The 14,132-nt window shown below is 37.6% G+C and overlaps 1 protein-coding gene across 10 annotated transcripts in view; it reads left to right on the forward strand.

The window, feature by feature from the left end:
* The window catches only part of dip2a (disco-interacting protein 2 homolog A), an 89,704-nt gene that overhangs the window by 46,962 nt on the left and 28,610 nt on the right, over positions 1–14,132 (forward strand). For all 10 annotated transcript variants that reach the window (XM_032567820.1, XM_032567810.1, XM_032567811.1 and 7 more), the window contains exons 2-5: positions 2,709–2,780; positions 8,333–8,452; positions 8,542–8,661; positions 12,296–12,559. In XM_032567820.1, the coding sequence (XP_032423711.1) occupies positions 2,709–2,780; positions 8,333–8,452; positions 8,542–8,661; positions 12,296–12,559 (576 nt within the window). The remainder of the gene's footprint in view (positions 1–2,708; positions 2,781–8,332; positions 8,453–8,541; positions 8,662–12,295; positions 12,560–14,132) is intronic.

A 14,132-nucleotide genomic window follows, 5' to 3' on the forward strand; every position in this document is an offset into this window, starting at 1 on the left:
GAGCCCGTCCTGCTTATTTTCTTTGATGATATGAGAAAGTCCCTTAGCTCTGTGTCAAGCTTTTGTTTATCTCCTGTCTGACACATTCCGTCTCTGTTTTGTTTTACTGTGTTTCCAATCTTCTAAAGTGTGTAATTTGAGGACTTTTCTGTACATGGCTCAGAGGTGAAGGTGGTCAAACCTACATTCCCACTGTGCAATTTACCATAGCTGCAAAGCCGTCCTCTATCTATCTTTTCATCTGTGTCCTCCCCTCCATTCCCATTACCCCTTCACATCCTCACCTCCCGCCTCCTTCTGTTATTCCCCAGTCAGCAGGGCACATATTGACCTTTGAATCCTCCCATTTTGCTCCTATTGAGGTACTTAAAGGTCTAAGAGAGAGGAAATAGATTCAGTCAGTAAGTAATGCACAGATACACATCATTTATGTGCAAACACTGATGTGCACACTTTCAGAGGAAATTTTGCAACTCTTTACTTCAAGATGTAGGTGCTGTCCTCACTAAGATCAAAATCAACTTGTTCAGGTCTTGGATGGAGGGAAGATCAGTCCTGATGATCTTCTCTGCTTACCAAATTGTTTGTTGCAGTCTGGCCCTGATATTTAGGGAAACAGAGATTTCTCCATGTTGGCCCTATCCAAACCCATGCAAACAGAGTCTATCTTAGTTTTCTTGAATCTGATTTTGGTTTTAACCTTATTGACAGAAGGGGATCATCTCCTGCTCTGACTGCAGCTGAGGGAGACTGCTGGATGAGGACTGGGTGTGCCTTTGTCCTGAGGAGCGAGTAATGACAGCTCCTGTTGGTTGCTGAAACAGAGCAGAAACAGTACATGCATTCTCACCAGTCTCCATAAGTCTCCAATGACACCAAAAAGTCACCAGATTCACTGCTGAGGCTTTTCTTTTATCTTTTTTTCCTAAAAAAGTAGCTACATTTAGCTGCTAAGTTGCCAACTTGGCAACTCTGGAATTTATGTTACTGTTGTCTCCAGCTTCTGGCACAGAATATGTATTACAAACCTTTGACTGTTTTTTTTAAGAGCAAAAATTATTTTTTGGGAATCAAATATTTAGGTGTGGTGTAACAAGGGGCTCGGGGTAGGAGGTGACTGGTACACAACATTCAAAACTATTCCATAATATTTTATGACAAAGTTGCTTGTTCTCGGATCAGAAGATTAGTTTTGCTGAGACATAACTCCATGGATCAGCGTGTTCTCCGGGCGGCCCGGCCTCGCAGGCCGCGGGCCAGAATTTGGAGCTGTCGCAGAGAATAGTGGGCCTCTATTGTGCGATTGTCAAACTGGATGGCTGCTGCGGTGTCCAAACAGGCACGCTGGCACGCACACAGACACTCACTGATGTTCTCACACACGCACACAAACAGAGAATTTATCACCCGAACGAGTCAGTGTCAGGTCAGACGGCTTAGCCTGTGGACAGCATTGCATTGTTGCTGGCCTCCATCTCTCTTGGACATTTAACAGTGCAGGCATTCAGTTGTTACTGGTGACTCAGGAGCGGTGGGCAGCGTTGCAAACAACACCTGCCTTCACATTATCACACAGTTGTTCTGAAGAGGCTTAAAGAGCACAGTACAAGCAGAAATTAATCCAATAAGCTGTGAGTAGTGATGCAGAATCATTTACAGTAGCTTGCAAAAGAATTAATGTCACTTAAATTGTTTCACATTTTGTCCCGTTAGAGATTTAATGTGATAGACCAATGCTGAGTAATGCATATTTGTAAAGGGAAAGAAAAATGATACCTGGTTCAACAAATGTTAAAAATTGGAAAAGTTTGCAGAGTGCATTTGTATTTAGCTAAGAAAAAAAAAAACACAACTTTTGTAAGGTTTGCGAAAAACCATGTAGAAGATATTGCAAATATTTAGCAGAATGTGGTGTCATTTGATAGGACCAAAATGTTCCTTTTTGCAAAATGGTAGTGGCAGCATCAAGCTGTGGGGATGCGCAAAAAAACAAGTAAAGATAAAGATAAAGATACTTCTTTAATGGAAAATGAAACATGCTCTAGTTATCTAGGATTGACCAGTCTTCATCTTACTGACCTTCCTGTGTCTTTTGGCATTTTTATGCTCTTTTAAGCCACTCTGTAGACTAGACTTACAACTCTTCAGTAATTTTAGAACTTGTGAACTCTTTCTTGACACATTTCTCTCATTCTTTCTTTTTTTCTGTCTTAATTTTGTTTTTTACAAAAATTCTTCTTGGATTCGTTTGATCTTATTTAAATTATTGCCTTTTATTCACATGCAGGGGATAAAAAACTGTGTCATGCTTCCATGAGTTTCTACTTTGGGATGTTATTTTAGGCACTCATAAATGATCCTTTAAACTCCACTTGCTCAGTTGATATTATTCAAATACTCAGAGGAAATTGTCTTCTCTAGCTAATATATTAAAAGTGCTTTTGTAAAGCTGGTAAATATACTGTGAGTGAATGAAAAGTGTATATGTCATTAATCATTCCCTAACCAGAACCTGGATCTGGTACCATGTGGTGCCAGTCTAACCAGCCTGGCAGTGTGATCCTGAGGCCGTTATACACACCAACACACACAGAACAGCAAGCCTCAGCCGAGCTAATGACTCATCTCTCTCTCTGTCCCCCTCCCTGTCTCTTTCTCTCTTTTCTCTCTCTGTCTGTTCCTCTATTTGTCTGTCTTTGTCTGTACAGGAGACATCACTCAGAAGGGCTATGAGAAAAAAAGAAGCAAGCTGCTGGCGCCCTACATCCCACAGATACAAGGTAAGCGTCACCGGCCTGTTGGATCAATTCTGTCGAGAGAAGATTTGACTTAGCTCTGGCTGCATAAGTGAATAACAGGGAGGATGTGGGGACCAATGAAATGTGGAAAAACAAAACCTCTTTTACATATTTTGCTTTCCAAACAGTTTTAAAAATAACATGGAACAGTATGTACTAATAAAGTTTTCATAACGAGGATTTTAACTCAATTATGCTTTGCTCATGTGTTCCTGTTAGTCTGCCTGTGTGCTTCAGGTCAGAGAGCCTTGAATATGAAAGCATATGTGAGATTGTAGTTTTTCTGATTAACAATTAGCTTTCAAAAATAAATAGAAAGCTACATCATTTGTAGTAATTTTAATTTAGGTGTTTTTGGTGAATGATTTAAGAATATTTTATGGGACTGCTTGAAATGCTATTAAACTATTGCTGAAAAGGTTATGTCCACTTCATTGGCATGAAAGTTATAATAATTCTGTAATTTTAAGTGGTTGCAGAGAACCCACATAGTTTCTGTTGCCATCAGCATTTTTCTGCTGGATTTTTGACCACTCTTCATGGAGGAATTGATGTAGCTCATGTAAATTGTTTGGCCTTTAAGCACAGTCTACTTATTTCCAATATGTTTGAGGTAAAGACCTTTCCAGTTGTTTAAAGTCAGCCTGCTTTATTCTAAATCTGTTTTAAATTTAGATCCTTGTTCTGTTGCAACAACAGTTTCAGATATCTCGTGATTGATCTGAAGTGAAGTTGAAGAACTTAGACACAGAGTCTTTCTCATTCTGCCATATCAACTTTTTGTGATGTACTGCTAAAACCGACAATAAAGCAGGCCCTTAGCATATTCCTTTTGCCACTAAGCTTGTCAGTTCTTATGTTTTAAAACTTCACTTTGATTCCTCCAAAGATGCGTCTCGTCAGTGTGGAGAAATAGTTCAATTTTTGCCTTAATAGCCCATCAAACCTTTGACCATATTCATTTAGCTTCATATTTAATATGTGCTGGAAGTTGTTGATTTTTCAAAATGATCTTAAAACTGGTTAAATGGACAAATCAGACTGATATAGCTTCCCCAGATCCCTGAGACACCAAGCTTGAGCCCAAGATTTGTGGTAAGACATTAACTTGTTCATTCAAACATTACCTTTTCTAATAGGTGTCAAAAAATCAGGTAAACTGCTGTCAAAGACTTGTTCATTGCTTCAAAAGTCTATAGATTTATCTGCAACTCACTAATATTTCAAATATTGACAGAAAGGCCTCACTCAGCTTGTCTTATTGTCCAAAATAATTTAGTTCCTTTGTAAAATTTAGATGATTTGTTTTCTAAAATGTGAAACTAGAAATATGTTTTAGCTTAACTCACCCAGCCTTCAAAATTTTAGTTTTTTAAGTACGCTTATTAAGCTGCTTTTTTACACAAAAGAGTTACTGATTCCTGTCTTAGATGCACAAAAGTGCAAATTATAAGGATAAAACACAAGGAGAGTTTTAGGAGCTTTCAGGCATAAAAAGAAGACATGATAGAAAAAATTAGTGGCACAGCAAATTATTCTCTCATTACTGACATGAGAGAAAACATGTGCTTTATGTGTTTAAAGGGTTTTAAACCAGCACTTGTAATACAAAAGTTTTTTGGAATAAATTGTACCTAATTTGATGGGTCACAGTCAATATAATAACAGTATTTATATATCAAAGAAGTGTATGTATCCCTGTTTTGGAGGCAGATTCTGCCTGCACTCGAAGTGAATGCCAAAAGTTGCCACTGCTCCATCTTCCATCTGCTCCTCATAGTTTTCAGTTCTGCCTGCTCCGACAGGCGTGAGTGGAAACCAGAGTGTACCGTGGGCTTCCAGCTCCAGGCTTTCCACTGGAATTAGCAGGACTGTTATTTAGCTTGGGCGGATCATTTCCTTCATTCTCCCGATCCATCACTTTTTGTTAGTTTTGTGTGATTCTTTGTTTAATCTTTTTGAGTCCAAAACCAAACGGTTAATTTAAGCCAGCAGCATGTGTCCTGAAACTTTGCACATGGGTTTTGGATTTCTTAAGAAATTATTTCAGTACAAAGAATCAGGTTAAGATTTAACAGATACAGAGTGAGAACTATTCAGGATATTCTGGGCTCCTAAAATCTCAAAAGCTGTTCCCCTTTTTCCTTTGATTTATTGTTGTTATCCTTCAATATTTCAGTATGTGTTTGTTTTTGTGTAAAAAGCTGTTCTGTGTCACACTTCTGAAATGTGCCATATATATAATTTGTGTTTTAATAGCAAAGTTATTTAGAAAAACCTGCATGTTTCAGGTACAGAAACATGCAGATATAGAAACTTATAAACTTTCAAATTCAGAAGATTCTAATAAGAACCAAAGATTTTAAAACATCTGGAAACATGCTTGCAAAAAACGGATCATATTAGATAAACTGAAAGATTGCTCTGAAACAAATTATGAAATTTAAAAATCCAGAGTTCTTGACTAGATTAAATTATGTTTTTTGAAAGTCAATACCTTCATAAACAGCTACGAAACCGAAACAGCTTATGTCCAAAATAGACTTTATTAAGAATAACATATGACATGACAACTTAATACATTTAATGTATTTACTTGGATAAACCTAATTTAATTAGGAAATGTACAAAATTTTTATAATCATCTGTTTTATTTTTTCTGTGTATTTCCTACCTTTCAGATTTGGCTTTTTTTTTGGTCATACATAAATGTTTCAGATCATCAAACTAATTGTAATCAGATAAAAGTAACCTTGGTAAATATAAAAGGAAGTTTGAAATTTTGTCAGATCTATAAAATCAATGACAGATTTTTGTATTTATTCAAGTTATCTTTTTTATGATATTATGAAAACCTACTTCTAAGTGCGGCATTAAAGCAAAAATAGAAGGAATCTTTAAGGAGGGAAACACTTTTTCACAGCACTGTCGCTAGCAATATCCACCATTAGAATTTTATGGGGCTACTAAAGTGGAACTAACTTGATGGCAAATAACAATTTTTAAGCCTTGCATATTAAATTTAGATTATTCTTTATGTTTCACCAAATAGGGTCCAGGATGAGTTAGGTCGTTTTTACAAAAGCAAAGCTGATTTTCTTTTGATGTTTCCCAACGTAAATAACTCGATGGGAGGGAGATTTTGTTCGGATGACATGTTCTGCTGACCTCACCAACACACTGCAGGACCTTCCTGTATTTTGCTATGCAGCTGGGGAACCAAACCACAGTTGGTCAGGACACTGTTGTTGCTGACCAATAGAAGTTGGTCAGCAGGCGGTAAGCACGCTTTAACTTCCTGAGGAAGTTGAGCTTCTGTTGCTTCTTTCCCTGTTGATGGGGAAACACGCCTAGATATGAAAAATATTTTCCTTTTGTATGCAGAGGGATGACAATTTCTTGAATTCCTGGGATTTTTAGATTTGCAATACTGAAAAAAATATATACAAATCAGGTGCTTTTATGATTTTTGTTTTGAAGTTTCAGATAGAAATTGTAAGGTTGTTTCTAGCATATTGAAGTATGCAACTTTTCATTATACAACCACATTCAAGAGCATATAACTTAACTTTCAGAAAAGTCAGAAGGAAGTTGATACTATATATTAGTCAAAATTAAATACTAAGTAATATTTGCGTTGTAAAAACTGTCAGATGCTTTTCCATTACTCAAAATAAAGTCTGAAGGCCTTTTTTTAAATCTGTAAAAGGTAGAGACTATGCTTGCATTGATCTTAGAAGTTTTCAATAATCTCCTGCCGCTCATGGATGTCAATAACTGCTGACACTACCTTGAATAAAACTGAATATTCCATTTGATTACTGAGGAATAAACCTTTAAGAGCATAAATTCACTTTATGCTTCTCAAGCATGTTTTTAAAGCCTTCTTTACAGTTAGTGACATAAACCACATTGATTTCATCAATGTAGCTTTTTTTTTGTGAATGCAACTTCTTACTCGATTTTTGTCATAAACCAGTCATATTTGGTATGTAGGAGGTGATACACAGACATGCATCATTATGACTCACAGCAGTAACCAAGTGCTGTCTTGAGACAGGTGATATAAATTCATCAGTGTGCGCTGAGAACCAATAAAGACATCTGCTGTGACCAAGCAGACCCCTGATTGGTTGAGTGTTGTGTTTCTGGGTGGGGTGTTCTGCCCAGCAACCGGGTCTACCGTCCTGGCTTGCTTTATGGACCTGTTTCCCTTTGGGAGATGTGGAGAGACTGTTGTGTGACCGGACTGTCAGAGCGACGAAGGGGCATATATTAATGTGTGAAGGCATACATCGAATGGCAAAAACACACTATCGGTCTATAAATGTTTCATGTTTTCAGTGTTGTATCTCATATGTTTAATGCTCATTTGACAAAATCAGAATGTACATTTAATTAAATTATGTAATTAAGCTCTGCTGTGTGTCTGCTGCTGCTCTCTGAGAGTCGCTGACTGTGTAGAAATCATTGATCCTTGTTTAGCTATCCCTGAAAAGCCTGGCTGTTAGCTAGCTGGGTGGATGGCTGACTGATAGGCCAGCCAGGTAAATTCAATATGTTGCAGGCTAAATGGTTTACCAGAAAGCTGCCAAATGCTAATTGTGACTTAGTTTTTTTTTTTGTTTAAAGGAAGAGCAAGTCTGTGCTGTAAAGCAACAGGGGTTACAAAAATGAACTCTACAATAAGGAAGCAGGTCAGTGATAAAGCTGTGGAGACATTAAAAGCAGGTTTAGGTTGTATAGATTCAATATCCCAACCGAGACTCTGTTTTGAATCTTATTGAACTTGAGTTATTTAGCAAAAATGACTAAAAAGTGAAGTCCTTTAAGGTAAAGGCAGAGGCATATCTTACCAGACGTGCAACTGAATTTTCAGCTTAGGGGGTATACAAAGTAATGACATGGGGTGACTCAATATGGAATAATGCTTCACTTTTCAGATATTCATTTGTTAAAGAAAAGTTAAAATAAAATCCCAGTAAAATACACTGAAGTTCATTGATTGCTTTGAGTGTGGAATGATGCAGAATGTTCAAAGTGTGTGAATACTTTGTGTGGTTCAAAGGAAAAAGTGAAGCCAGTGATTGGAAGATTGGTGTTGAAGGTTTTAGGTTTCTCCTCTGATGCTAATTAGTAAATATTTAATGTCTACTCTTTCTTGACACTCTTGGTGTATAATCATCTCCTTTCAGTTACATCTGTGAAATCTGCAATTACTTTATTTGGAAAACTTTGATTCAGTTTTTAAAGCTGTAAGAGAGACTGGTTGAGTCAAATACTTTCTAATTTTCAAATTGATAAATGCAAAGAAAGCAGACTAAGTATTAAAGGATTACATTTATATAATGAAAAATAGATCTGGCTGAAAAATAATTAGCACACTTGATTCCAAGTGTGCTAATTAAATTCCGTAAATTCCGTAAACAGAATGTAAATTTACGGAAATTTACATTCCGTAAATTGATTAATGTACCATTATTCAATTGATGTTTTGTTTCTTTCTACAAACTTCAGGTCTGTTTTGTCTGCAGGTGTAGATCCATCTTTGCAAATTGACAACAGGATCCAGGCCTCCTCCCAAGTTGTTCTTCCAGTGTCCAAACACAACAAGTCCCGGGCCGGCAATGCCCGTGATGAGCGCTTCAGATCTGGTAAAAGAAAAAAACAGCTCAATCTCTGAAAAATCTAAATATTGACTGCTTCTTTTCTACAATCACCTAAAACAAACACCTTTCCGTAGATCTGCACACAGAGGCCGTCCAAGCTGCTTTGGCAAAGTACAAAGAGAGGAAAATGCCAATGCCCTCGAAGAGACGATCTGTGTTAGTTCAGTCTTCAGTCGAGGCGTGCACCCCACCTGGTGAGTCTCTTTCTCCACCTTCACCTGCGCTAAAGCGAACTCCTCATGTTTGAGATCCATTTTTCTCACTGGAGCTTCGTCAATCCCATGAGCACTGAAGTGTGGGATGGTGACCCTGATTTGCTCTAGTGATTAATAAAGATGTTGCTAAGCATTTGCCTCTGGAAAGAAAGTGTGTAGTTTGATGAATGTGTTCATTCTTTGTGACTACAAAGGACTCAGTTCTTGACGTCGTGTTCCCAGGCCGACCTTCCCACATGTGCCGCATCATGGAGGCGTTATCAGATTTTTAACTTCGTCTCTCAATGTCGACCTTTTGCCTGCTTTTATAACTGTTTGTATTGTGCGGACCAGTTCATTTGAGTTTTAGATATTTTATTTCCTTTTTATATCTTTCTGCTTTCAAGGCCCCGCTTGACGCTTTCATATTTCTTTTAATTCTTCAGTGAATAATTTGTGTTTGATTTGTTAACAATGTCTCAAACGCTGCTGTGCCTTTTATTATTGGTGTATGGGTGGAAGGAGAGAGGGAGAGCTGGAGCCTCAAGGCTTAACTTAAAAGAGAGGACATAACAGAGGAGCAACTAACCAGATGAAGATCTTCAACAGTGAAAAGAAAGAGTGAATGTCTTCAAAGATTCTTCAACTCTGGTTGAAGAATCCGATTTCCAATACAATTCCAGTTCCAGCATTTTCTGTGGTAAAAGAGGTTGTAAGCTCACATGGATAAAACTGAGCAGTTTTGCTGTACTCTACACAACCTTCCTGTTATCTGCTTTATGTCAGCCTCTCTCTCGGTCTCTCTCACAGCAGGAATAGACAGCTGACATGTCTTGAGATCTTGCAATTGGCCGCAATTTATTCTTTGAAAAGCTTTAATGAACTATTATTTCAGCTCTAGGGCAGGAATTTCCAAAATATTACAATTTATTGAAATAATCTTTGTTCAATAATCTTTGTTCTTTGTGAACAGTGAAAGTATAAGAAACAGACAGATGAACATAAAAGATTGAATGTGTTTGATTTACTTATAGTATAATTTGAGGTTCACAAAAAACATTAGAAAGCTCTCTAATGGGTCACCTGCTGTTTGATAGACTTAGACTTAGACTTAGACTTGTACTTTATTGATCCTTTGGGAAAACTCCCTCAGGAAATTGAAGTTACCAGCAGCTCCCAGGCAAAAAACAAAGATAACACACAGTAAGCAAAAGTGCAAAAGAATACAAAATACAAATTAAATACTAAGGTACACACTAAATGTGAGCAACCAAAACCTTAAATTATGCAAGAAAAACCTTAAATTATGCAAGAAACAAGGAATAAGAATATAGAATATAAGAATATAAGTAAATATAAATACAACACAAAAAAATATAAGAATTTGGCGGATAGATTGACCAGTGATATCGTATTGCACTATGTGGTTTGACCTGATAAGTATGGAGAAAAATACAAGGGGTCACTACTCCTTCTACCCTCTGAAGATAAATATTGTAAATATTTCAGCCCAAATCAATTTTCTCCTCAGTATATTTCTGACTACATACTGATGTTGCTTCATTGTGCTGCTGTCTAGCAGCACAACTATCTACAGTGACTCTTTAGAGAAATTTGGATAATTTCAGTTTCTACATCATTTAATTTCCTGTTGGGATGAATTAAGTATTTTTGAATATCATTTGAAATTAATGCCTATTTTATATTCAATAGCTACACCACTCCTAAGTTCCTAACCCTAGTTCACTTTGGAAAAATAGTCGTGCAGATTATATGCATTTGTTCTATATTTAACCAGGTGCATTCAGCTTAAGAAAAATTAAAATGATCATTATAAGGAAATTGAATGTTAATACTTGCACGTACATAGTTTCAGTGTTGGTCCCATTTTCTTCAGGTTATGAAGAGGTGCTTTTTCTGGCATTGTTTACCAGTAGATAGGAGTTTTACTATTTTGCTGTTTGTTTGCGGGAAGACATATACCACTGGCGCAATAACTGAGGTCTCAGTTATAGTCTGTTTTACCTCCTTTTTTATTGTATGTACTTATGACTGCTTCTACAACCCTGTCTACCTGACCCAGACACTTTCTCTCTGTACATAATGTTGTCTCCTGGTGATATATATGCCTTCTTCCTTCAGCCTCCCTATTTCTACTTTAAATTTATTCCCTGACCCTCTCCTTCCCTCCCTCGCTCGTCTAACTGTGTCAAAGTTACTGGAGAGTGAGAGAGCAGAGACGGGCAGAGGGATAACAAACAGAATCATAAATGTGAGATAACCCACATGAGCCCTGCGATGGTGCAGACATTAAATTGGTTCATTTTAATTCCACCTCCTCCGTCCCTCTTCTGACAGCCTCGACAAAACCAAATATCAGCTTAAAGCGGGCAGCAGCAGTTTTTAATAGTGTCTCAGCTGGTGGACTTGTCTTGTTAATATATTCTGTGGGTGATTAGAAAGAATAATCATCTGAAGACTTTTTAGGAGAAGAAATATCCATCAGGCATGTGTTGATCACACACAGGGTCGAAATCCATCTTCTAAATCCTTCTGTTTTCTTAATGCCTGTTTCTCGCGCTCTGTGGGTAGTGTTTGTAATTCATTAATGCTTTGTTATGCACAGCAGGTTGAAAATCTTTCATTTAATATTTTAAGATGTTTGATGGATTTTTGTATTTGTCTTTAAAACATGCGCCTTTTTCACACTGAAAGAGGAATGGCTGGAAAAACTCTGGCTTTTCCTTTAAATTTGTTTAAAATCGTTTTTTTCCCTGCTGGTTAATCCTCTTGTTGAACTCGTGTCTGCAGAACATCAGTCAAAAGAAGCACTTCTGTTTTTCAATCTATGTGAACCTATTTGAAGCAGAGACGTGTTTGGAAGATGAAAATGAATGTATTCATTCTGAATTATCCTGATGTTTCTTTGAAGGTTTTCCTGTGTATTTTTGATGAGACCAACTGTTCACTGTAGCTTCTAAACAGAGAAACTGGCTTTGATTTAACTCAACTTATGTTTTTTTTTAGGCTGAACTTATATGCCCTCATGTATTTTGTTCATAAATGTATTCTATATCAAAATAGTATTGAATTGTTCTTCCAGTTTTTTCAATAAGGAAATAAACCCATACCTAGACACTTGTTTTTCGTGTTAGTTCATCTGAAGAGAGGACCAGGAATGGTGTGACAAGTGTTGGTTTTAAATCAAACAGAATGGGATCATGAACCGCACTGATCTGTGCCATACCGCTCAGTGGAAACAAGGTGTTATGTGAAACACCTTCCTGATATCGAACACGAGTTGTCTTTACTCAGTGACAACATTCACACCAAAGATTGTTATCAGGACCTGGCATTGCTCTCAAACAGGAAAAAGATTATTCTTAAATTTGGTCTTTTGAAATCAGTGACCTTTACTTACTGTGACTTCTACCCTCTACACTACACAGAGACCCAATAAATCAAATATTTTTGTATTTTTATAAACTTTTAACTGAAAATCATTAGATTCCTGCAAAAAATCAGTTTCCTATTTCATCTTCCTTCATTTTCCCCTAGTGACTGCATGGATGGTGTTTTTTTTTTTTCTTTCCTGCTCTTCTGACTCGGCTCTGTTTTGACCTCTTCAACACAGACACCTCCTCAGCGTCAGAAGATGAGGGCTCGCTGCGACGGCAGGGACGCTTAGCCACATCCACGCCCTATCAGGGTCACAGTCACCCAGCAGTCGAGCACTGGTTCAACCGGGTCATCCAGGGCTCGTCCACCTCCTCCTCAGCCTCATCCACCTCATCCCACCCAGGAGGCAGATCTGTCACCAACAGCGCCACTCACGCTGCCCTCAACGCCAACGCCACTGCGACCGCACTAGCAGACCTCATGGCACACACCCAGCTAGGTCAGTCTCATATCTCAGTGTTTATTTTTGCAGATGTAGCGATACACACACACAGTGATTTGCAGAGTATTGCTTGAACCATGACACATTCAAATTTCAGTGTGTTTTACTCAAAGCAATGTGTAACACAAAGCAATGTTTACACAACGGAGACCAAACATTTCTGCCCATTCTTCTTTGCAAAATAGCTTGAGGTCAGTCAGATTGAGATTGTGATAATCCATCTTCAAGAATTTCAGTTAGATTTTATTCTGGACATCAACTAGGCCACAAAACCCATGCTACTGTAAGTCTGAGTGGATTTTTATGTTTGTTGTCCTGCTGGAATGATGCTACCACTGTGATTCACCATAAAATCTGTGTTTTCACTACACACATGTTTAGTATGTAGGTCAGAAAGTTGTGAGGGTTGCCTGCTTCCAAAAATCCAAATAAAACACACGGAAGTTTGTGGTTGTAACCTGAATATAGGAAGAAATATTCATAAGCAAAGCAATGAATGCACAATTGGACCTTTTCTTGTCCCCATTTGGTGTTTTCAGTCGATGTTTTTTGGGTTGGTCAGCACTTTTTAAAAACATGTGAAAGGTAAAATCTTCATGTTGAGTTTCTGTGCAACAAATGGAGTCAGTAATGGGCTTAAATCAAATTTTTCAAATTAGTGGCCACTGTCTGTTAGTCATGTGAAGAAGCTCTCTGTCGTATCACAGCCAAATCCAAATCTGCTTGCTCTGGTTGCCATAACAGAGCTATTCAATGAGATTCACTATATTTATCGCTATCAGTGTTTCATCACAATCTTGTTTCTTCTGACCTCATCTGTGTGTTTGATGGTGTGATTCTGTGCTTGGTCATATTCTATCAAGATAGAGTTGTCTTCTCCTTCTCAAGGCTGCTGTTGTCACAAAGTAGCCAGAGTGACTGCTGCTGTTAGAAGCTGTAAATAAATTTCCAATGTTAGCACGCTCCTTCTCCCCCCTTAAATACTCAGTGTGTGTATCACTCACCTTTCCAGGAGGCACTTACTGTTGATATACCATCATACGAAGGCAGCAGCTGAAGGTTGTGTGGATGGAAATGTACAAGAAACAGGATTTGTGGGTTTTAAGGCACATCTTTCAAGAGAAATGCTGATGATGCAGTTGTTTTGAACTCATAACCATTGAGACACACCATCAATTTATTTTCATCCTTATTTTATTACGCCACAACACTTTAAAAAAAATATGTTTAATACCTCAGTTCAACCTCAAAACCTTCATTATTTTGTTTTTGTCAAGCCATTTTATTTTGACCTAATTTAACTAAGTTTTTTAGCTATTTTTCCTGACAAGACCGCAAGTTATGTGATTTTTGTGCTGTGGTTGGCCACACATACATTTAACAGCTGGAGATTTTTTTTTCTGGATACCCCTCACAGAGCCAGAAATATGTAGAAGAGACAGAACAAGAGTCTAATTCCACACTTTGGAAACATGCTTCATTTTAATCAAAAATACTAGGCTCATGACTACTTTTCTAAGTGGAAATATAGGTCAGCAGATAAAAGCATTAAGCTGTGACTTATTAGCAT

The sequence above is a fragment of the Xiphophorus hellerii genome, chromosome 7, assembly GCF_003331165.1.
Source record: "Xiphophorus hellerii strain 12219 chromosome 7, Xiphophorus_hellerii-4.1, whole genome shotgun sequence".
NCBI classification, from domain to species: Eukaryota; Metazoa; Chordata; class Actinopteri; order Cyprinodontiformes; family Poeciliidae; genus Xiphophorus; species Xiphophorus hellerii.